The sequence below is a fragment of the Pyrus communis genome, chromosome 8 (assembly GCF_963583255.1).
Source record: "Pyrus communis chromosome 8, drPyrComm1.1, whole genome shotgun sequence".
Taxonomy (NCBI): Eukaryota; Viridiplantae; Streptophyta; class Magnoliopsida; order Rosales; family Rosaceae; genus Pyrus; species Pyrus communis.
In genome coordinates, this window is record NC_084810.1 from 25,764,757 (window position 1) to 25,786,017 (window position 21,261).

Sequence of the window (21,261 nt, forward strand, 5' to 3'; positions counted from 1 at the left end):
GTCTAATTCTCCATTGAATTATACAACATTATCTAATAATCTAATGCATAGCTCCTTACTCTCCACTCAACCATCTTTGTCACTTAGTGATTTGATTAATCTCATCAAGATCTGAAGCTTAGTTAATTAAGGCTAGAGTAACAGGTGGAGATTCTCATAGGTTTTAAACTACAAACTAAATTAATCCCCGATAAGCTGGCATTAACCTTTTTACGGTCAAATTAAGTGTCAATCTAATATGATTACACGTGCAAAAGCACCTTTGATAACAAAAACAATATTAAATACTAATGATTAGTATAAGACCTTTTTTATTTATTTTTATTTTTTATTTTTGAGAAAGAACGATATTATGTACACTAAGAGGTGAGGGAATGGCATAAGCCTTACAATAGTTAAGCATAATAAAGTGATTCAAATTTGCATTTAGCGAGAATCGAATATCAGACCTTTCATTTACAAATGAAGAAAAATATCACTGGACTGTAGTACTAGGTGGATTAGTATAATATTTGAAATCGAATGGCCGTTTCGTCGTAAGATCTCAATTAATTAACCTTATACTTTCCTTCTAAGCAATAAGCTCTAACACGTTTTAACTAGTTTAATTAGCTTATTGGACATCTTTAACCACAAAGTTGGCGAAATCCACTTTTGAATGCCTATATATTAATGAACTAGTGAACCCAAAAGTCCAAAAATAGCTAGCGCATTAGATAATATTGACCATTAACTTTTGACCATTTGGTGCATTACAAATTTGATCAGACAAATTGTTGAGATGAAACCCTAGCACACCAACAGAAAAAAATAGATAAAGGGGAAGACAATAATGCATATTAATCAATGGTTAATCTCTCTTAAATCCTAATCAACAACTTTAATAAGACAAATTCAAACTCAATAATTCATATTAATCTTTGATTTAACGTGATGAATTTGTTTGTTAGTATGAGGGCTTCCTCTACTTATTAAAATCCATGTGCCAATATATGCATCTTTCTATATGTATATGACTCCTCGGGAAGCATTGGTCCCCACTAAATTGCAAAAAGAGACCATTTCTTTAAGCACCAATAATTAAAGAAAGTAATCCTTGTTTTGAAAACATTAAACTTGAACTCCCACAACCTGTATTCTGTGGCACGTCACGAATTATTAAGCAAAAAAATAATGTCCTCCAGATTTGTAAATCTAATAGAAGATCATTATTTATTTAGTCTCTCAAAAGTGATGGAGGATTGTTAATTACTTTTTGGGTTTCTGTAAAAGTGGAGGAGGTAACTTGCCTTCGATTAACATCCACAAATAACTTAGGACTTTATAACCGATGAGATGAATTTTCTGTATTAAACTATGGTTGTCTGATTTAATTTTAATTTCGATGCTTTGACTAAGGTACATCATGATGAATGACCAAAATCACAATCTACCGTTCTTCTCTATATTTTTTTTTTTCGCACTAATGTACTCAATTCAATGATCAAAATTAAAATCTAAAATTAACAACAGATTTAACAAAGAAAAAAGCCAAAGCCATTTGATGAGTTGCTTCATCTGCTACGATAGTTCAAAGGTGCTTCCATTAATCTCAAGACCAGTGTTGACCACCATGAGAGTAAAAGCAAAACCACATATATGACATATGATATATACCCACCACAACTCATTTTTTTTCGTTTTCCATTCTCACAATATTAAACACAATTGGTGCTACAATCATCTAAGTAAACTTAGAAGAAAAAAAAAAATTCTTGCCGATAAATTGTGAGTAAGAAATTATATACTATTCTTCTACAAAATCATCAAGTGCATGATAAGAAAGATAGGCTCATCATTGTACACAAGGTGATAATAAAGTTTTTCATCTCTTCAATGACATATCTAGGAATTTTTCTTTGAGGCATTTTGATAGAGCATCTTGTCCACACGGCAATCATGTTAAGGAGAACATCAAAGAAACATTTTCTAATTTTATTTGTACCAGTAAATGGATTGATTCAGTTGCACACTTTGGCAACGTGAAGTACTGAAACCAAAAGCCTACCTGATTAGGCTGCTTACTTTCACAAAACTGAAACTGGGAATAAGTGCATTGAAACTGCATCAAATGATTGCAGATCAATCCCAAAACTTGAAATACATTTATTACATGGGAGGAGCATAGTGATCACATTTTACAGAGAAATGGTAATGGGAAGTACGAAAACTTAAAGAACTTGGTCTGCTTCATACGTAAAAAATAAGGAAAACTAATGAAAAGGGTTTGAAAACTTTGAGTTTTAATGATAAGAACAAAATAAAGGGTAAAGTGAATAGTACCAGGATTGACTTTTTAATGTAAAAATATGATTTTTCGTTAAAATGAACAGTACCATAAGCTTTTCGTTAAAACTCTTTAAAAAATAAGCAAAACTAGAAAAAGGTGAATCAAAACCGGCCCTAATGTGAATTCACCAGTTCCTCTACAGAAAGGTATACCAGCACTTCACTCACACTTTTCTCCTCATACCTAACTTTTTATACACGTAGAATACGTTGATCACACGCATCTGTACATCTGTATACCATATAATGTCGGTACGTTAGCAATAAATCCCTAAGTTCCCTGTGTGTACAACTACGTTGTCTCTGTCTAAAACAGCACCCACAATACTAGTGGTCCAAACAATCACGAAGGGCAGCATATAGTCCATGACCTAGTGGTCATCCACCGCACCAAAAACCTTGCTTTTCAGCTGCAAATGGGATTGGATTATGTTCTTTATTTGTCACACAAACCCCAGCCCCATTTCTGTGTTTGGCTAACGTGTACACAATCCAGCCAATTTTTCTCTTGCTTTATTAATTATGCCTCTGCTCCCCACCATTCAATCTGAATGCAGCCATTTCTCTCTTAAAATTCAATGGTTCTTCTGTGATAATGACCAGTCTTCGAGGGCAATATGGTCATGTAAAAAATGTAAACATACGAAATCTGAGGGACTAGATTTCAGTCCTCAGTTGCTTCTGGTTGGCTTAACTAATAGAAGAGGAAACAAATGGTTTTATTATTACTTTTATAATTGTGGGTTTCCCTTTTATTTATGTCTCCTAACTCACTGGCTTCAACGAGAACTCCACCACCACTCTCAATAGTATTATTCCATGCCCGACACCAGCACCAGCACTAGCACCTGTAGAGAAAGAAGAAGCAAATCTCTAGAGAGAGAAAAATTTTCTACAAAGTTCTAGAGAGAGAGTGTGTGAGTGTAAAGGTTTGTTTTTTATATTGTTATGCTTAAGTTCTTGGTTTTGTCTTCTATCATCTGATACTGTGCTTGATTTCAGTGGGTTGTTTGGATTTCTTATGTTATCTTCTTTACTTGGGTGATTGAGATTTTAGGAATAGAAAATTGGGTTGTTGGTAGATTTTAGGTGGTTGTTGGGATTTGTGAGAAATTTTTTTGAGTGAACAATGAAAAATGGTACTTTTTAGTGTCTCTTCTCCCCATTTTTTCTTGGTTTCAGAAGCTTACTTTTATAGCAGAATCAATTTATCTTTTCACTCAAGTAAACTTACATGGATTTGGCTTTTGGGTAGCTTTAAATTCTTGGGTTGTATCTAAAAGTTGGGTTCTTTTGTTTTGTTTTCTGAGAATTTTTGCAGGGGAAAGAGCCAGAGGTTTTACTTATGATTTGATCTGATTTTGGTCAGAAAAATCGAAAAGGAGAAGTTTATTACTTTGTTGAAGTTTCTATTTTTGGATGAGAATTTGAAGAATTAAGGAAGCAATGGAATCGGATCTTCAGCAGCATCACAAACCCCAGCAGCACATGAACTCTGGCTTGATGCGGTACCGGTCAGCTCCCAGCTCATATTTCACAAACATTTTGGACTCAGAGCTTTATGAGCCGTTTCTCAATCGGCCTTCTAGCCCTGAAACCGAGAGGATTTTGTCCCGGTTTCTGGCTAGTGAAGGTGGTGGTAATGGAGGAGGAGGAGGTGGCGGTGGTGAAGGAACAGAACAAATTGCATCACAACACAAAGTAGCAACACAGGTTAATAACCAGCAACCACAATTTTTGGTGCCTAAGGTGGATGATGAAATGGAGGTGATTCAACAGCATCAGCAGCAGCAACAGCAGCAGCAGCAACAACAGCAGCAGAGCAATTTGAACAACTATTCATCTGTTGCTCAAGGATTTTACCAAAGTCCAGCGGCAAAACCGCCTTTACCTAATCAGAACTTGACATCAGCTAATGAAGGAGCTTATTCAATGAGGGGAAGTCATTTGCCTCCTATGAAAACCGGTGGTGGTGTCGCGAATTCCAATCTCATTCGGCATAGTAGCTCACCTGCTGGATGGTTCTCCAATGTGAACATTGATGGTATGTTCTTTTTTTTTTTTCGGCATAGATGAATTTCAAAAGGAAAAAGGTGCTAAATCAAGTAAATTTTGATTATTGCGAGGCAGATTTTTGTTTCTTTCGGTTTTTGGATGCTTAATTTTCTCACCGTATGCAGAATTGTATTTGCTTTCTGTTATTTGAATGGATTGATTTTATACAGAAAATTAATGAACTTTGGATATCATTCTGATAAATCAGTTGGAAATAAAGTGGCTTAGTGATAACTGTTGCTTACGAAATCTTTACCGAACATTTTATGAAAGAAGCAATATTTCTGGTTCTTGGGTTTGTTTGATTCTAGTCTTAGTTTAGATTCGAAATAAAAATGATGGAATCGATTTGTGAATGATACTTAGCATTTGGCAGTGGCAGGCTATGCTGCATTGAGAGGAATGGGAAACTTCGGAGCACGTGATAGCACTAATGAAGAAGCATCTTTTTCTCCTGCAAGCAGGTTGAAAAATTTCTCTTCAGTTCCACCATCTACATCGGGGCTAATTAGTCCGATTTCTGAAATTGGGAACAAAAGAATGCGATCGAATAGTCAAGATGCTGGAGCTTTTGGGGATGGCCGCGGTAACAATTATGTGACTGGTTTCCCAATGGATTCATGGGATGACTCTGCAATTCTAGGTGATGATATCAGCGGTTCAACAGGCTTTAGGGATGACGATGTGAAAGCATACACTGGTTTAAGTCCATCCGAAACTCAGGTACCAAATTTGTGTTGAATGTAATGTGCTTGGTTGTGTATTATCTGGTGTCTGATATAGTTTTCGTTGCTGTCATGCAGGATGTAGAGGCTGGAAGTCGCCCTCCTACACTTCTAGCTCATCACTTGAGCTTGCCAAAAACAGCCACTGAGATGGCTGCCATTGAAAAGTTTTTACAGCTCCAAGATTCTGTTCCTTGTAAGATTCGAGCAAAGCGGGGCTGTGCAACACACCCAAGAAGCATTGCTGAGAGGGTACTGTTTTAGTGTCTTAATGTCACACATTGTACACTCTTCTTATTGCTTTAAACGCTTTTAAACGAAAAGCACCATTGAAACATGTATGTTAAATTAAAATGCTCAAAATGTTTATTTTTGTTCCGGTCAGGTGAGAAGAACTCGAATTAGCGAACGAATGAGGAAACTGCAAGAGCTTGTACCGAACATGGACAAGGTAGAATCTTCAATGCCATTCGATCTATGAACCAGTTAGCGTGTGCACTAGACTCAAAACATCTAATGTCTTTACTTTGCAGCAAACAAACACTTCAGACATGTTGGATTTGGCAGTTGAGTACATTAAAGACCTTAAAACTCAAGTCCAGGTATGTTTTATAAAAAATCAAATCGAATCACGAAAATTTACAAATTGTGTAGCTCAAACACTTCTGACTTGCATTTGTAACCTATTCACTCACTGCTTTGTCCTTTCTTTTCGGTTAAATTTTTCCAGACGCTCTCTGAAAATCGTGCCACGTGTACCTGTTCAAACAAGCAACAGTAGCAACACCAAAATGTAGGAGGGACTTTGCTTTTCATGTACAGAACCATTAGAAGTTGGAAAGAAGATAGATGGCCGCTGGAGCTATCTGGGGTTCTCTTTTGTACTTAAAAATTGACAGTTCGGTTATTTCTTTATGTGGGTGGAGAGGGAAAAGAAGAAAAAAGGGGCTGCTAAAAGTTGATGTCTAAGATCCAAAACCCACTGCTGGCATTAAAAGAACGCATGCTGTATAGTAATATTCTGTGGTGAATGTGACGTTACATGCTTATGGTTGTGGAGCTCAAGCAATTTATCAAATCCCCACTTCCCATCAGAAGAGACGGAATTACACAAAGATTCTAATTATGCAATGTTATGTGAGAAAGTAACATATAAAGTGAGAACACATGGCGACGTCTACGGACAAACATGCTTTTTCCTGGTATGATTGGAGGAAAAATGAGTGAAGCAAATTAAAGAGCACATGATTACTAAATGAGCATTCTCTCTTTGCTTTTATTTTTAGGCATCAAATTGCACCCATGCAGTCAAGGATGCTAACTGTTCTTGTTGCCCATTTTCGATTCAATAATGGAGGTTCAAATATTTCATTTTTTTGTTGTTATAAATGGGTATGGAGGGCCAGATGAAACTCAAAGAAATGCATATTTTATGTAAGAGTAACATGGTTGGCATCCTAAATTTATTGGCCTTTGTCTTGTTCTATGCAACAAGGAGACCACTCGTAATACTAGTTTCTTTATGGTAGATGTGTGTTGGTTTTGTGGGGTTATTGAACTAGACATCTCATAGCGTATCGTGTTCTAATGATAATGTTCATGTCATGTAAGATTATATTAAATTAAAATTTTAAAGCCTGAACTTCTCGTTCCAAAGTATATAAATTTTGACGCAGCACAAAATAATTAAAAGGCTTATCGGCGTAATTCCTTGAAGAATAAGTTTAAAATCCATCAGAAAATTGAGAAAAATTCCAAAGGATTGAATTGATTAATGATTGAATGAATACAATTATTGGGAACCGGATCCCCTTCGAATCCAAAGGAACTGAGCCCAAGGATCAAATGATTCAGGACATTGAAATTTGATCTAACGGTTACAATTGTTATAAATTTAGAGGGTCTTCCTGTTTGTAGCCGTTGGATTAAATTTCAATGGTTCGGATCATTTGATGAGTAGACTCATTTACTTTGGGTTTGGAGGAGATCCGGTTCCCAATTATTGATACATCTAGATGATTTAAATAAAGATTACAACCACATGAAACAACTTAAAGGACTCTAAGTATTAAAACGTCATTAGTTAAACATTAATTGGACGGGAAACCGAAAGGTCCAATTTTATTATGAAACTGTAAACACTGTTTGGAGGTTAAAATGACTTTAGATGACCAAAATCATCGTATATCATAGCAAAGCGGTGAGTTTGACTCATGACGTCGTTCCCTTTCTGAAAAAGTATCACGGACCTAAATCGGAGCTCAAACGCCAAATCGGCATATTCTTAATGTATCCGGTCTTTTGACAGTCTATTTCTCTCCGATCCACATCAAACCCAATCTCTTTGGCAGATCTTGTTGGTTGTGTTGTGTTTCACATGTTTACTCGTTTTTCTTCATTCCTTCTATCAATCAAACACCAAACAAATAAAATATATAGAATAATATCAAAATATAACATCATGTAACAAATGTCCAACCTTTCACCAACAAACATACACAAGAATCCAATTAAGTTAAGACTAAATAATAAATAAAAAAACATATTTCACAAAAATAAAGAGTCGTTATCATGTTTTGCAAATGAACACCAACTCGAATCTTCAATAAACGTGTTATATAAACATATCAACCCACCATGAATCATACCTAAACAAAATTTGACACGAAGACTTATTTTATTATTCGTGGTTGTAGACTCGTAACGTGTTATTATGTTGTAAGAAGGCTATAGCAAAAACATGAGTTGTTTCTTTTTTTCTTTCGAATTTTTTCTTTGCAGCTTCCTTTTCAACTTTGCTTTCATAAGCATAAAGTGGGAGCTTTTTCAAGTTTGAAGAGATGAGGAAAAGAAAAACCAGTTGATAAAATGAGGCTGGATGCCTTGGCGAAGAAGGATTGTTTGAAGAATGAGTGGCTATAACAAGCTGTACCAAATGGATGAGGCGACTCACTTTCTTCTGCATGTAAGTGATTGCCATGTCATATCTGATGTCACGTCCCTCCCAAAACTTGTATTTCCTTGCCCATGAAAGAGAGATTGCTTTCTTGTTTTTATTCCCTGGAAGCCCAGAACGCTCATATATATTTATGTACGTATGTATATGTGTGTGTGTGTGTGTGTGTGTGTGTGATATTTATGTACGTATGTATATGTGTGTGTGTGTGTGTGTGTGTGTGTGTGTGTGTGATATTTATGTACGTATGTATATGTGTGTGTGTGTATTTGGTCATCACAGATACTAGTTGGAGGATTTGGATCCTCTTCGAACCTTATAGTCTAGAACTTCGAACTTTTTTCAGAATTTGGATAGTTCAAAAGAGAAAAAAAAAATTCGGACTTTTACTTTGTGTGAGATGGATCATCGAAATGAGTTAACGAGGATCGTCAAATTTAATTTGAACAATTCGAATTACTTGTTCCTTGAGCTCTGGACAATGAGATCCGAAGAGGATCTGTATTCCTAGTTGGAAAGAGAGAGATGTAGGTGTACTAGTTGGAATCATCTAGAAGGATCTTCGCTGGTTCCTCCAATCACATCCGTTAATCGTATATCGTGAGATCAGAAATCATTGTAAATTTTTTTATTTAAAATTGAATATAAATAGTCCCTGACAAAAACTAGCCGTATGATATACGATGAAGAATGTGATTTGAAGATCTTCGAAATCTTCACAAAGAGAATCCGACAAGAATCTTCTCTCTAAAACATGAAATTACATAACTTTCTTTTCTGAGTGGGGATTTATTTATTTATTTTATTATTATTTTTTTAATGAAAAGTGGGGAGCTTTTTCTTTCTAGCTGCATGATGAAGCTACCGCCTCCCAAACTAGTTAATACAGAATGGCATTCTAAACTTGGTTTGTTGAAAAGAATCCAGATTCTCGTCGGATCTCTTTGTGAGGATTTCAGAGATTTATAAATCATATTTGTTTATTGTACATCGTGCAATTAGAAATTATTTTAAATATTTTTATTTAAAATTAAATACAAACAGTACTTGACAAAAACTGACCGCACGATGTACAATGAACAGACACAATTTACAGATCTCTTGAACCCTCTCCGGAATCCTCATCAAAATGATCCTGAGAGGATCCTGTTGGTGTTGAAAAGACCCACACAAACCTCATTTATTGAAAAGTTTATAATTTTTCGATGTGTCCTATTTATTGAAATTTTCGGTTAGTCGTTAGATCTTGGTCATTGAATTTTTTAAGCACGCTCGGAAATCACTCTCTAATTACCATTGACAAAATCAGAGAGTTTGAATACCAATCAGAAAAATTAAGTAACATGCATGACTGCTGATATGGGCTTAACCTCTACTAGCTTACTGTTAAGTTCTAACAAGGTCCGCAAGGCTCGGTGTAATATGAGTAGTATTACACTTATTTTCTATTTGTATCATCTCTCTAATAGAGATAGATCATACTAACACATGTAGATCTCATCTATATTAAAGAGACGGAACAAACAATGGTACACATAGAAAGTAAGAAAAACATTTTTGGTCTAATATTTTTTTGTAGTTTTCTTTTTCAATTGGCATTGCCACCATGTAACCGAAACATGAGTATGTTTACTAAGAATCCAGATCCTCTCCGGATTCACTTTGTGAGGATCTCAGGAATTCGTGAATCGTTTTCGTTCATCATACATCGTGGGATCAGAAATCATTTAAATTATTTTATTTAATATTGAACACAAATAGTAACTGATGAAAACTGATCGCACGATGTATGATGAACGAACACGATTTACGGATCCCGAAATCCTCTAGAAGAGGATCTGGAGAGGATCCTGGTGGTGTTTACTAAATTAATAAATCAATAGAGATGGATCCCATCCAAATCCAAGTTGTGGGAATCTTTACATCCTAAACATTTATCGTACATCATGCAATCATAAATCATTTTAAATTTGTTTATTTAAAATTAAACACAAATACTATCTAATGAAAACTGATCAAATGATATACGATGAATGACCATGATATGAGGATCTCTACGATCCTCACAAAGAGGACCAGGAGAATGGATCCTCATCCTAAATCAATAACTTTTGTCCTCCTTTTCTATTCACAGGCCAAGTGTTATGTTAAGATTGAGGTCTTATCTCAAGAGAATCTATCACTTTCTGGTATTGGGAAAGAGATTAGGCAAAAGCCTACACCGATCTCATGGGCTAAGGTTATATTTATTGGAGTTTTAACGAAAAAGTCACGGTACGATTTACTTTAACGAAAAATCATATTTTTATATTAAAAAGTCAATCCTGATACTATTCACTTTACCCTTTATTTTGTCCTTATCATTAAAACTTAAAGTTTTCAAACTATTTTCATTAGTTTTCCTTATATTTATTTGGGTGAGTAATTTGTTATCACAGCTTATGTTGAGGTTAAATTAAGTATGCTCTAAGCTTTATGAGTAGTAGGGTATGCCCCGTTCTCAACCAGCGTATAGCGAATCACCTTGTGGAATAAAACATTTATGTCCTTTTGTTTTCTTTATAGTTATCCCTTATTTTCCTCTAATTTACTGAAGAAAAATAATAATATTTCCAATTTTAATCGTTCAAGAGAGAAAAAGATAAGTGGCTCATTACCATAGTGGTATAAATGAGTTGAATCCTTGTATGATGATGTCGGCTCAATAATTAATCTAACAAATTTATCGTTTGACCACAAAAAAAAAAAAAAAAAACAAAGAAGATACGGACTCTTGATTTGTGTGGTTGGTTTCATGAAAGAAAAGAACACTCATGCAGAATATTTGGGTTTTTTTGGATACATCACCTTATTTTTGCTGGGCTAAAATCTGGGTTGGGAACATTTGAGCATTTTTGGGCCTCTGTCTATCTTTTACCCAAAAGTTTACATGGGCTAAAGCCCAATAAATAAGGATAAGAACAAGACATTAACTATTTAATTGCTTTTTCACAAAATATATTTGTCTACTCTGAAGTTCTGAAATTTGGATCTTGTTATACTTGCCCTCTAAAATTTTAATTTGATATTGAGCCCTCCAACTCGCTAATTGTTACCAATATCCCCCAAATCGTCTTTCAATGTCAGTGTCGGCCTAGCAAAGTACTTTCGCCGTTAGTGTTCTTTCCGATTTCTACGCATTCCACTCCACCAAATATTCTCACTGCCTCTACCATACTCCAGCTTGGTAGTTTTCACTTCCTGTCCAGGTTGACCCTGGGATTTGGCGATGGACATAAAAAGTCACCTATAGACGCTTTATGCCCTTGTATTTTATAGCATTCAAATTTCTTTTATGTGAATCACAAAAAGAAGTGAGAAATAATGCTAACAAATTGAGTATGATTATGATATCCGTATTTCATTTTCATTCCAATTCATGCATCTCGTAACATCTGATCTTCTCTATTAGTACGAGATTTTCGCAGTTTCTTTAATAAAAATAATTTGATTCTAGTCACTAAAATATGTCTATGTAGACCAGCGTTAAAATCATGACTAAATTACCTAAATAAATGACTAATTAACAGATTCTAGGTATTTAGAAAATAACTCTATTTGGATTACGCCCAGAAATAAAAGTACTTTTTCTTGATAAATTGAATATTTAGTTTCAGAGAAAAATCAAAAATAAAAATATGGAAAAGAAAAAAAGGAGAAAAATTCCAACGTTTGAAGAGGGACGTTGGACAAACGGTTATTGCGGTTTCCCTCTTAATTCAAAAGCATTTGAAAAAAATACCAACAACTTCCCAAAAAAAGCATTTTAAAACTTGGTCGATTCTCTCTCCTCTCTCCTCTCTCTCACACTCTCTCTCTCTCTCCCTCCTCTCCTCTCCGCCCTTCATGCCATGGAAGTGTCCGACCAAGACTTCCCCTCCGGCGGCTTCGGCGCGGTTCGGATCACATTAACCCCAATCCGCACGCCCTCTTCCAAGCGCCGCCTCTCAAGCAGCTTCAATGAGCGGAGCCGCCCCGTGCCGGCTCGCCGGAAGCTGGCCTGGGTTAACCTCGAAGGCCGAATGGTCAATGCCGACGACGCCAGCTCGGCTCGAGCCATTAAAGGTGGCTTGAGCCCAGAGCAAGCCGCGGCTTGGGAGCTGTTTACCCCCTTCCAGAGGTTCCTCTTCGTCGCCGTGATAAGTGTCGCCGCCGCCGAGTCGAAGAAAAACCGCCACATTTCGCAGCTGAAGAAATCTGTGGAACTTCGGGTTTGAACTTTGATTAATTTGGGTTTATTAAATTTTCAATTCTCTCTTTAATTGCTGATTTGGGTTTGTTTAAATTATGAATCTTTAGACGTTTTCTTTAATAAATTTTGAAATTTTGTATAATTCAATCATGATTCTCTCTGTATATTTATTTTAACTGTTGTAGTTATGGAGGTTAGATTCATAACTGGGCATGTGTTTTTAATATCAATTTAATTTTATTCATGAATTTTATATAAGGAAAACTAATGAAAATAGTTAGAAAAACAAAAGAAAAGAATAGTATCAGATTGATTTTTTAGTATAAAAATATAATTTTTGTTAAAGTGAACGGTATCGAAAATATTTCATTAAAGTTCATTTTATATATTCTCATATACATTTGATATTGAAATCTTCGGTTCAGCTAAGTGTTTGTCTAAATTTTTAAATATCAGATTTGATATTGTTTTTGAGTAAAGTATCAATCTTTCGAGTTAACTGAATTCGCGTATGATTTTCTGTTAAATGCTGAGAACCTTCGAGTGGTGAAATATAATTCTTGACTTAAATTCTTGTGTCAAATTGTTTACCAGGATCAGATATTATCAAGCATGCAGCAGAAGCTTGACAGCCTGTGCGAGCAGATGAATAACATTAAGGATCACTCGGGAACTCTTGTTCCTTCCACCCTCGAAAATGTAGAACTGCAACGCAACGAATCTTTCGGTTCCCATAAAATCAAATTTGTTGATTGTGGTTGTTGGCTCTGTGATCAACATCGTGACCTTCCAAATGGATTGGTGGTAAGAATTTGTTTCGTGTCGCTACATAGATTGTTTCGAGTTTTCTTGTACTAATGCAGAAATCTTGATCTGGTTAATCTCTTAATTTGGTATCAGGATAACAATGCTGAGAAAGCCTCCGATGGGGATCATATACTACGATATAAAGTGTCTCTGCCAAATGTACAAGAGCAAGAGGAGCGCCGGATGTCAGATTTATCAGACTTGTGCTCAAGTGTCACTTCTGCTGCAGACTTCCAGGTAATGGAACTGCTTTCATCTTTTGGTCCGCAAAACTTACCAGAAATGGCATTTTCTACTTTCTAAGGTATCACTTTTTCATGTTCTTGATGTAATTCGTTGTGATTTCAGCAGCTAAACGCCGTAGCTATTGAACAAGAAATAGACAATCTCAAGAAGGAGTGTGAAGAGAAAGATGGAACCATACAGGAGCTGACCATTTTACTCCAGTCAGCTGAAAGTGCCGGTTCAAAGGCAACCTCCCTCTTTTGCTCTCGTTTTGCACTTCTATAATTCTATTGCCAAATTTTGTCTTTGGCTGATCACAGTTATTCTTATCATTCATATCAGAGGATTTCAGAGTTAGAAGACATAATATGTAGAAAGAACTCAACGATTACAAGACTAAAGAGGGACATGGTAGTTCTAGAACAAAAGGTAAGGAGCTGCAAAGTAAGAAATCGGGTTTCAGGATTACGGAAAATACTGTATTTGACTTTTGAGTTATTCATGTCAATTGTCAATATGTATATATGCATATACATAAACAGGTAGTGCACCTTACAAGGCTTCAGAGACCCTCTTTCTCTTCCCCAGATGCACATGATGATGATAAACGAATCCATCACATGATGGACAACATCCTTTATGATATGGATAGTACTACTGGCCCTTCATCTTCTGATTCAGACTGCTCTCCACGGATTCGATCACCAGCTCCTCCTGTTGTTAAAACTCGAAAGGTTCCTCAGATCCTTGACCCTGTTCAAACAACTAAGAAACCAGAGCCCGAAAAAGCCTCAACTTCGAAGGTGAAACCAACTAACAGTCGCATAAAATCCCACCCACTGAATCCTCTAAAAGTGATCACCATGAATTCAAGGCAAGTACACTCAGTGAGCAAAACTTCTCTACCAATGAGTCCAAAATCTCAACCGGCAAGCCCAAAATCTCAACCAATGAGCCCTATCACAAGATCCAGTACCACTCAATTTTCAAGGCCAAGGCCGACATCAGCTGGTGGGGATTCAAAAAAGACCATTCGAAGGCGTTCTATATCTGAACGAAAGGATGCTCCCCCACAGAAAAGATGGGCATAGAAAGGTAGACCTTGCTGTTGCCATCAATATTAGGTCAATTGATTTTCAAAATATCAAACAATAATGGTCTGTTTTTTGGTGGGAGTGACCCGAAATAAGTGTTTTGAGGGGAGGGTTCAAGATTTTCAACTTGTACTTTCTTATCCAAAATGTACTCTCATATATCTCTTTCTTGTCTACCTTTTGTAGGTTGATGTGGAGAACGGCATATGCAACTATTGAGTTTATTCATCCCTGGCGTCGACGATACTTTGAAGTAGATATAAGAATCAAGCTAGTATGTAGATATATATTATAGGTGCTGAGAGAGTTTTGTATTTTATCAGAGAACTGCAGAGCTGCAGAAGTCGGGAAATCGTCTGGTTACATTGTGAAATTGCTCTTTCAGCGGAAGATCTTGTTAATTAGCCAGAATATGTTTCATACAGCATGAATTGTGGAAACTTGTGATGCAAGTCAATCTGATGCAACTTTGAGAACATATGGACGAGAGAGAGGACAGGAATGATGATGTAGAGATGATTTGCTTTGTAAAAAGCTCAAGCTGTGACCAATTTTCCCATAGATTATAATCGAACACCGGATTAACTAATAGACCGTTTAATAACCATTTCGTTTTTTATTTTTAGTTTTCAGTTTTGTGTTAGTTATAGAGGGGAAGTACTTGGCGAAAAGAGGGATGAAGGACGGTGGTAGAGATGTAAAAGAAATGAAACAAGCATAAACCCCAAACATGCGAAAAGGATGTAAAGATCTTGACGTCAGATGCGTCCCTACTCTCCGCAAGTTTAAGTTCAAAAACTACGAGACCAACCCTTACCTTGCCGACCTTTTCGCTCCTGTCTTGTAAGCTGTTTTTAAGTTCAAAATCTTCATGTCGTGGAATGGCTCTCAGTACAGGGACGAAGTCACAAAACAAGGCAGACTTTTTGACCTCCTAGACGGACAGAATCCTAGGAACAACTTGTTCGATCGTCAAATGTTTTGGGAAGTTCAGGAGGTAAAAATTTAAGTGGCATCTGCATATCTTCCATGCGTGTTAAGAATCGAAGCGAAACAGAGGACTATCTGAAGATGAGCCAAAGATGTTGGTGCCTACAATTGTATAACTAATAGAAGGGTAGGGATTATTATAACAGTCTGAAAAGCAAGAGTAGTCGAAAAATGGAGGTTCGGGAAGAGGCAACAACTTTCCCTCCTGATGTCAAATACCTCGAAAGAGGGTGTTGCGGGGGTGCCTATCACGCTCTTGAAAGGATCAGAGGCAATAACATATAAATTTCCGTCATGCTCCACCATCAGCAGTGTCTTTTCCCTTGTTGTAGCCTGTAGGGGACTGTTGTTGAAGACATGCTGGGGATGCTTGACGATACCCGCGTTGGGATCCACCGTTGGGATCAGTCTCAAAGACAAACACATATTTACACGAAGACGAGCCAAATGACGCGACAAAGATGTTGGTGCCTACAGTTAGATAAAGTGGATCGTCGCATAGGCACCCTTTTTCCCACACTAGGGTCGAAAACCTTGAAAGCGGGTTCCTTAGGGAGACCAACCGGGTCCAACATAGGAGAACGTGATAGAATTTATCCTTGTGCTCCAATGACATGGGACCACATTTCCCTTGTTTCATGGGAGGCTGCTTGATGATAGAATCGAGAGCGGGATCAGTTTCGAAGGCATAGACATGTTTCTGTGAGGTAGGGTGGTAAGCTGCTGAATATGGCCTTCAGTCTGCCGGCAAAACAATTTTGGAGCCAAAGACACCCGCACCCATATTGTCGGGAATGCCTTCGCTTCAAGTTTAACCCACTTGGTGTAGACCCGCGGCCAGGAATGATGTTGAAGAACCTAAATGCGGCCGCGGGTCTCCCAATACGTGGCTCAAAGCAATGGCATGAAGAGCGTAAGCAATTGTGCCATCCAACATATTCTCACAAAAACACAGGTACAAAGTGTTAGAATCATCATTAATTATCTCCTTCCCTTTCTCCATCTTCATCTTTCTTCTCTTGTGCTGCTGCATCTCCATACTTCGATGTCACGCTCGTCCAATACTTGGGAATCAAGAAAGGCTAGGGTTTTGATCTCAAAGCTTAACGTACGCTTTCAAGACTCGGAATTCAAGAAAGACATCATGAATGGCCTTGGACTTGGAGATCGCCTTTCAAGAAACTAGCTTAGGTTTCCCTTTCCACTCTCACCACTTTTGCTTTTCCTTTCAGAATTGGGGCATATAGATATCAATTGTCGGGGTGATGCTATTTAGACATACAAAACTAACACATACAAGAGTCGAGCCCACTTGTATTTTTCCTAAACAAATGTGTCAATTTTGTGTGTCTACGTAGTATTATTGGTTATGAGAAATTCGTAGAATGAATGAAGGTTGGAAACCTGATGGTGCGCATAAGAGGAGCTTATCATGTCTAAAGTTGGTGTGAAGGGAGGGTTAAACTTCCTAATCTTAGGAGGAATTCGAACTTCTAGTGTGATCAGTGTTAATTAAGAAGAGAAATTAGATAAGCAAATACTTGATTATTCCAAGTAAAAGAGGCAAAGGGACGATGTCAGTATGACATGGCTTAGTCAGTTATTCTCACAGTTCTGATAAGATTTAGACCAGCACTTCTCTCTGAAAGCATGGTTCTTGCCCCCCTCTCTCCTTCCTCAGTCGAGCTCATTTATTCGTTGATTGATCCCTTACTTTGACGTTTGAGTGTTTGCTCGTTGTTTAGGCCGGTGAGTGAGATTTCGGCTCATTAAAATAAGTTAATGAGAAAAACAATACATGAAATTCCGGGTATTCATCCCTGTTGTCGATATTTTTTCTAGTACATATAAGAATCAGACTATATAGGTCTGAGAAATTCATGCTATGACAGAAAAAGCTGCATACCATGAGGGAAGCCCTCTTCTTTCATTGTGACATGGCATGAAAGCACAAGATTGTGATGCAAGTCAATCTTTTTAACCTTTGAAAGAACATGTGAACAAAACAATGAAATTCTTCACATTCATAAATAAAAATTCGATTACGAGGCTATGGTATTTTCCCCTGTTTTCCATTCTGAAGTGGAAAAGGTTTAGGCCATACAGATTCACATACTACAAATGTAAAAATACGGGCGGCATGTCATCTGTTCTTGACACCGAACCGCTAAACTCTAGGCCAGTGTGGACTCACAACCTGCACAAGCAAATAATTTTTCGGTCATCACAGTCAATTCCTTATCACATATTCTACGGCAGAGCCTAATTTGGTTCAATACCATCTAAAAACAGATTACAGAAATTAGATTAGCAACACGGAGAATACAGAGCTGAAATCGCCACAAGGGCAAGGGGCTTGATATTAAACACATTCTCAATTAAGAAAATGAAATATATTCAGCTAACCTCAAGTGTGCTAAAAACTAATCGCATTCGACTTGCAACAACTGATGGTTCCTCGGCTTGTCCAACCACTGCCATTTGCTCTAGTTGAAGTGTCTTTACTGGAAGCCTTCAAGGAAAAAAGTTTAAGCAAAGAGGTGAACCTTCACAACCGGTTTATATTGCACGAAAAGAATAGTTTGAAAAGGTCAAAGTGGAGGCCGATAATTTGTTGTCATAGCATGTACTTGAGAAATACACAGCGGTGTGCTTGAACAGAAAAAATCCGGATTTTCAAAGTAGGATTCGGATGCAGAAATTCAGCCATGTTTAATACGGATTATGATATATATAACTCAAAGTAGGATTTGGATATGCTGAAAGAAGCTTACCATGCCATTCCTCTCACATAATACGCATTTGCTATGAGTGCACAAAAGCCTTTCCATTTAAGCCTTTCTTCGTCCGACACTGGAGGTATGGATGACCATCTAACTATTGTTGGCTGTGGCGTACACAATATGGTGATGAATATAATGCTCAACCACAGAATGCACTCATCAACCTGCTTTGTGAAGAAAAGACGGAAAAGGGAACTAATCATTCACCGTAAGAGGAAAAAAGTCGAAATCATGACCAACAGAAAACTTAACACGCACTCCTGCTTCTTACATTTCCAACACTAGACTATGACTGACACTCAGTTTAGTCAAGAGATCACAAAGATCATCAGAATTGGGCAAAAAACTTCATATTCCAATCCTTATAGTCATTCAGATAATGTATCAATGTATACTACAATGGTTGCATTTTGACAAATGGGTAAACGTTAATAACTAAAGAGCGAGTTTACCTCCTCCGATGCGATCTTGAATTTCAAACTGGTGGTTCCACCATAGCTTTGCATTCCTTCAATTTCAACACCAGATTCTTTCATATCAAGCAGTTCTTTTCTTAATCCCTCGTCTGTGCAGCCCAGTGCATAAGCATTCACCCCAGCACTGATGAACTCCTGATCAACCAAACGAAACATCAGTTGTGAAAGAAATTAAACAAAGCAAAACACACAAAATATCACCGAATTCTGTATATACGTTTAGGTTGGCACCTCCTCCACGGTCGACCACATTCCTGTACCGCCTAAATAAACTGATTGCTATGTTGCGCGATGATCGATACTCATCATCAGATGGAATCGAATCCTGCATCCGGCACTGCAATGAGAAATATCAAAACATATCAAACAATCATACAAATATCAAGTTCCATTTCCTTCTCTGAAAATCTTAAACAAAAGAAACTTACAGAAACACTTACTAGCCATTTCTTGGGGCTGTTTAGCTGATTACGACTTCTCCATGACAAGTAGAAAGCAGAGAGTGCAGAATTACAAGGAGCTCCAATTGGGTTAGTACAAATAGAGATTTTGTTCAAGAAATTCACATGGGTAGTCTTGCAGGGTAAAACTGCCTCATGCTGTAAAAAATTATGAGCAGAATCTGTATATGTAATAGCTCCTGAAGCATACACCATCAGCATGGTTGCAGAACTTGATGAACCATCACAATGCTATATCACCTTTTACAAAAACCCAAAAAACCAAATTCCAAATTGAGTACTTTTCTAATAATTAACAAGTATAAACCATCACAAAGTTGAAACTTTTTATCTTTAGAAAAGAAAAAAAAAAAAACCCAAAAAACCAAATTCAAAATTGCACATTTTTCTGATAACAAATAAGCATAATCCATCAAAAAAGGTCTCACCTTTGACAAAACCCAAAAACCATATTCAAAATTCAGCAGTTTTGTAATTCCACAAGGCACATATAAAATGGATAATTGATTAATTCAAGTGAAATATGAAGCCTGGAAAGAAAGCTTCCTCCTTTACCTTTACCTTTACCGTTTCGAGCAGTTGAATTTTCCCGGGAACCAAACAGGTTTCTGACACAAATTATTATCCAAGTGAAGATTTGTGGGGTGATTGTGGAATTTTGAGGGGTTTTGAGGCCACCAATTATTGTATGGAGGGCTACGGAGATGGAGATTCCAATTTTTTTTTTTTTTGGGTAAACGATGGAGATTCCATTTGATTCCAAGATTTTCAGAATATTTCTGGCTGCTAATTGTTAACTGGCGTACGAAAATCCTCCTCTGCTTTGGCGGATTTTTCCCAATTTGTTATTACTTGCAAGCCAACTCTAATAACGACGTTGCTTTCCGCGTCGTTTTATTATTACTCTAATTTGATCCATTTTTTTCATTTTTTTCATTATTATCATTTTTTTTTTGTACCGGCGTGGGGGGGATTTTATTTGGAGTGTTGATTATGGATTGACTACAATACATAGTTTTAGAAGTTTTTAAAACTAAATTTGCAAATTAAAATATGTAATTATTGATGATAATATTATCACTTAAACGTGATTAACGTGTTTATTTTTTATTAGTAACACATCATTTATTTTTTAAATTTAATTAAATTTTGATCTTCCTAACATTACCGATACTTATATGTTTGAGATATAAGTATTATATGTATGTGAATATTTGCAGCTACATGTATAAATTATGCATAAGGCCTTTAACAATAGGCCGATAAAAGTGAGTATGATACTAATATATGAAACTCATATAGGAAACACAGTTTTATAGTAGGCCGAAAAATTCATGCTTTTATAGTAGGCCGGAAATTTTGAGTGTGATATTAATATATTGTACTGTGTTATTAAACTTGAGTGTAACACTTCCAAACTAACTTTGTAAAAAAAGTATTCACTCTCATAGCTATTGAACTCACTTAGTGTAACATTAATGTTATAGATATGAAACTCAGGCTGCTGAATTCCTATATAAATTGTATAACACTCACTCCGACTTACAGTGAAAGGCCTAAGAGCATCTCCCGTGGTGCTCTATATCTAGTACTTACAATGGTATAGTCCTTGTATATATATGATGTCCAAGGCTTCCCGGTGGGTTTGAAAACAAGTCCCTGTAGTATTGGTGGCCCACCAAAATTGTAGCCAAATTAATTAATATAGAATGAACCAACAAACCAAAGTAATATAGTCACTTGACATGAGATAGACTTGCATAGGGTACCCCTGCAAACTGCGTCCCGGCCCGTTCGTCCTCACAACCAAATATTACCCAACCCCCATCCCCGATTTCCACTGTTAAAGATCGGGAGGTTCAGAGGGGAATGCAGGACAGTTCTGAGGAGATTCCTTATGCAAAAGAGCCAAGTTGATGCCCCTAAGGTAACAAGGGTCGAGACGCGGGGGTTGGGGCGCCAGAGAAACCCTTTTGCCCGCTTTAGGGTCGAGAGTGATAAGTTTGTTATCACTTAAAGGATACTGAATAAGGGCATATCGTTTGTCTTCGTGTTGTGCTCCACCAGAATGGGATTGTGCTTCCCTAGTAGGGAGCTCTTCAAGCCATTGGCCTCCTTAGTGATATTGGC

General features: G+C 36.9%; 3 protein-coding genes across 6 annotated transcripts; 2 read left to right on the plus strand and 1 right to left on the minus strand.

The window, feature by feature from the left end:
* The first annotated feature begins 2,941 nt into the window (after positions 1 to 2,941).
* Positions 2,942 to 6,601, plus strand: LOC137742673 (transcription factor bHLH122-like). Of its 3 annotated transcripts, none has more exons than XM_068482601.1 (7): positions 2,942 to 3,257; positions 3,650 to 4,372; positions 4,766 to 5,106; positions 5,187 to 5,360; positions 5,494 to 5,559; positions 5,642 to 5,710; positions 5,839 to 6,601. In XM_068482601.1, the coding sequence occupies exons 2-7, from the start codon at positions 3,775 to 3,777 to the stop codon at positions 5,887 to 5,889; spliced, it is 1,299 nt and encodes a 432-aa protein (XP_068338702.1). In that variant the 5' UTR covers positions 2,942 to 3,257; positions 3,650 to 3,774; the 3' UTR covers positions 5,890 to 6,601. The 3 variants fall into 3 exon arrangements, with proteins under 3 accessions (XP_068338702.1, XP_068338701.1, XP_068338700.1); XM_068482600.1 differs by having other exon boundaries at positions 2,943 to 3,245; positions 4,760 to 5,106; XM_068482599.1 differs by having other exon boundaries at positions 2,943 to 3,257; positions 4,760 to 5,106; positions 5,839 to 6,600.
* Positions 6,602 to 11,925: 5,324 nt separating this feature from the next.
* On the plus strand, positions 11,926 to 15,028 carry LOC137741375 (uncharacterized). Its single transcript, XM_068481093.1, has 7 exons — positions 11,926 to 12,314; positions 12,890 to 13,099; positions 13,196 to 13,339; positions 13,451 to 13,573; positions 13,670 to 13,756; positions 13,870 to 14,422; positions 14,608 to 15,028. Exons 1-6 carry the CDS (start codon positions 11,955 to 11,957, stop codon positions 14,416 to 14,418), a joined length of 1,473 nt encoding a protein of 490 aa, XP_068337194.1. The 5' UTR covers positions 11,926 to 11,954; the 3' UTR covers positions 14,419 to 14,422; positions 14,608 to 15,028.
* A 2,380-nt stretch (positions 15,029 to 17,408) lies between these two features.
* On the minus strand, positions 17,409 to 19,955 carry LOC137742683 (uncharacterized). Of its 2 annotated transcripts, none has more exons than XM_068482612.1 (7): positions 19,693 to 19,955; positions 19,111 to 19,371; positions 18,888 to 19,007; positions 18,647 to 18,805; positions 18,186 to 18,358; positions 17,818 to 17,923; positions 17,409 to 17,608 (listed from the first exon to the last, which is right to left on the minus strand). In XM_068482612.1, the coding sequence occupies exons 2-7, from the start codon at positions 19,330 to 19,332 to the stop codon at positions 17,579 to 17,581; spliced, it is 810 nt and encodes a 269-aa protein (XP_068338713.1). In that variant the 5' UTR covers positions 19,333 to 19,371; positions 19,693 to 19,955; the 3' UTR covers positions 17,409 to 17,578. The 2 variants fall into 2 exon arrangements, with proteins under 2 accessions (XP_068338713.1, XP_068338712.1); XM_068482611.1 differs by having other exon boundaries at positions 19,687 to 19,955.
* Positions 19,956 to 21,261: the final 1,306 nt, after the last annotated feature.

Coding starts and splice junctions, on each gene's coding strand:
- LOC137742673 (XM_068482600.1), top strand. CDS start 3,775: ATGGAATCGGATCTTCAGCAGCATCACAAACCCCAGCAGCACATGAAC. Junction 4,373..4,759: donor CTCCAATGTGAACATTGATG/GTATGTTCTTTT, acceptor AGCATTTGGCAG/TGGCAGGCTATGCTGCATTG. Junction 5,560..5,641: donor TTGTACCGAACATGGACAAG/GTAGAATCTTCA, acceptor TTTACTTTGCAG/CAAACAAACACTTCAGACAT.
- LOC137741375 (XM_068481093.1), top strand. CDS start 11,955: ATGGAAGTGTCCGACCAAGACTTCCCCTCCGGCGGCTTCGGCGCGGTT. Junction 13,100..13,195: donor ACCTTCCAAATGGATTGGTG/GTAAGAATTTGT, acceptor ATTTGGTATCAG/GATAACAATGCTGAGAAAGC. Junction 13,757..13,869: donor TGGTAGTTCTAGAACAAAAG/GTAAGGAGCTGC, acceptor ATACATAAACAG/GTAGTGCACCTTACAAGGCT.
- LOC137742683 (XM_068482612.1), bottom strand. CDS start 19,332: ATGCTGATGGTGTATGCTTCAGGAGCTATTACATATACAGATTCTGCT. Junction 17,924..18,185: donor TATGTGAGAGGAATGGCATG/GTAAGCTTCTTT, acceptor TTTTCCTTGAAG/GCTTCCAGTAAAGACACTTC. Junction 17,609..17,817: donor TAGTTTTTAGCACACTTGAG/GTTAGCTGAATA, acceptor TTGCTTGTGCAG/GTTGTGAGTCCACACTGGCC.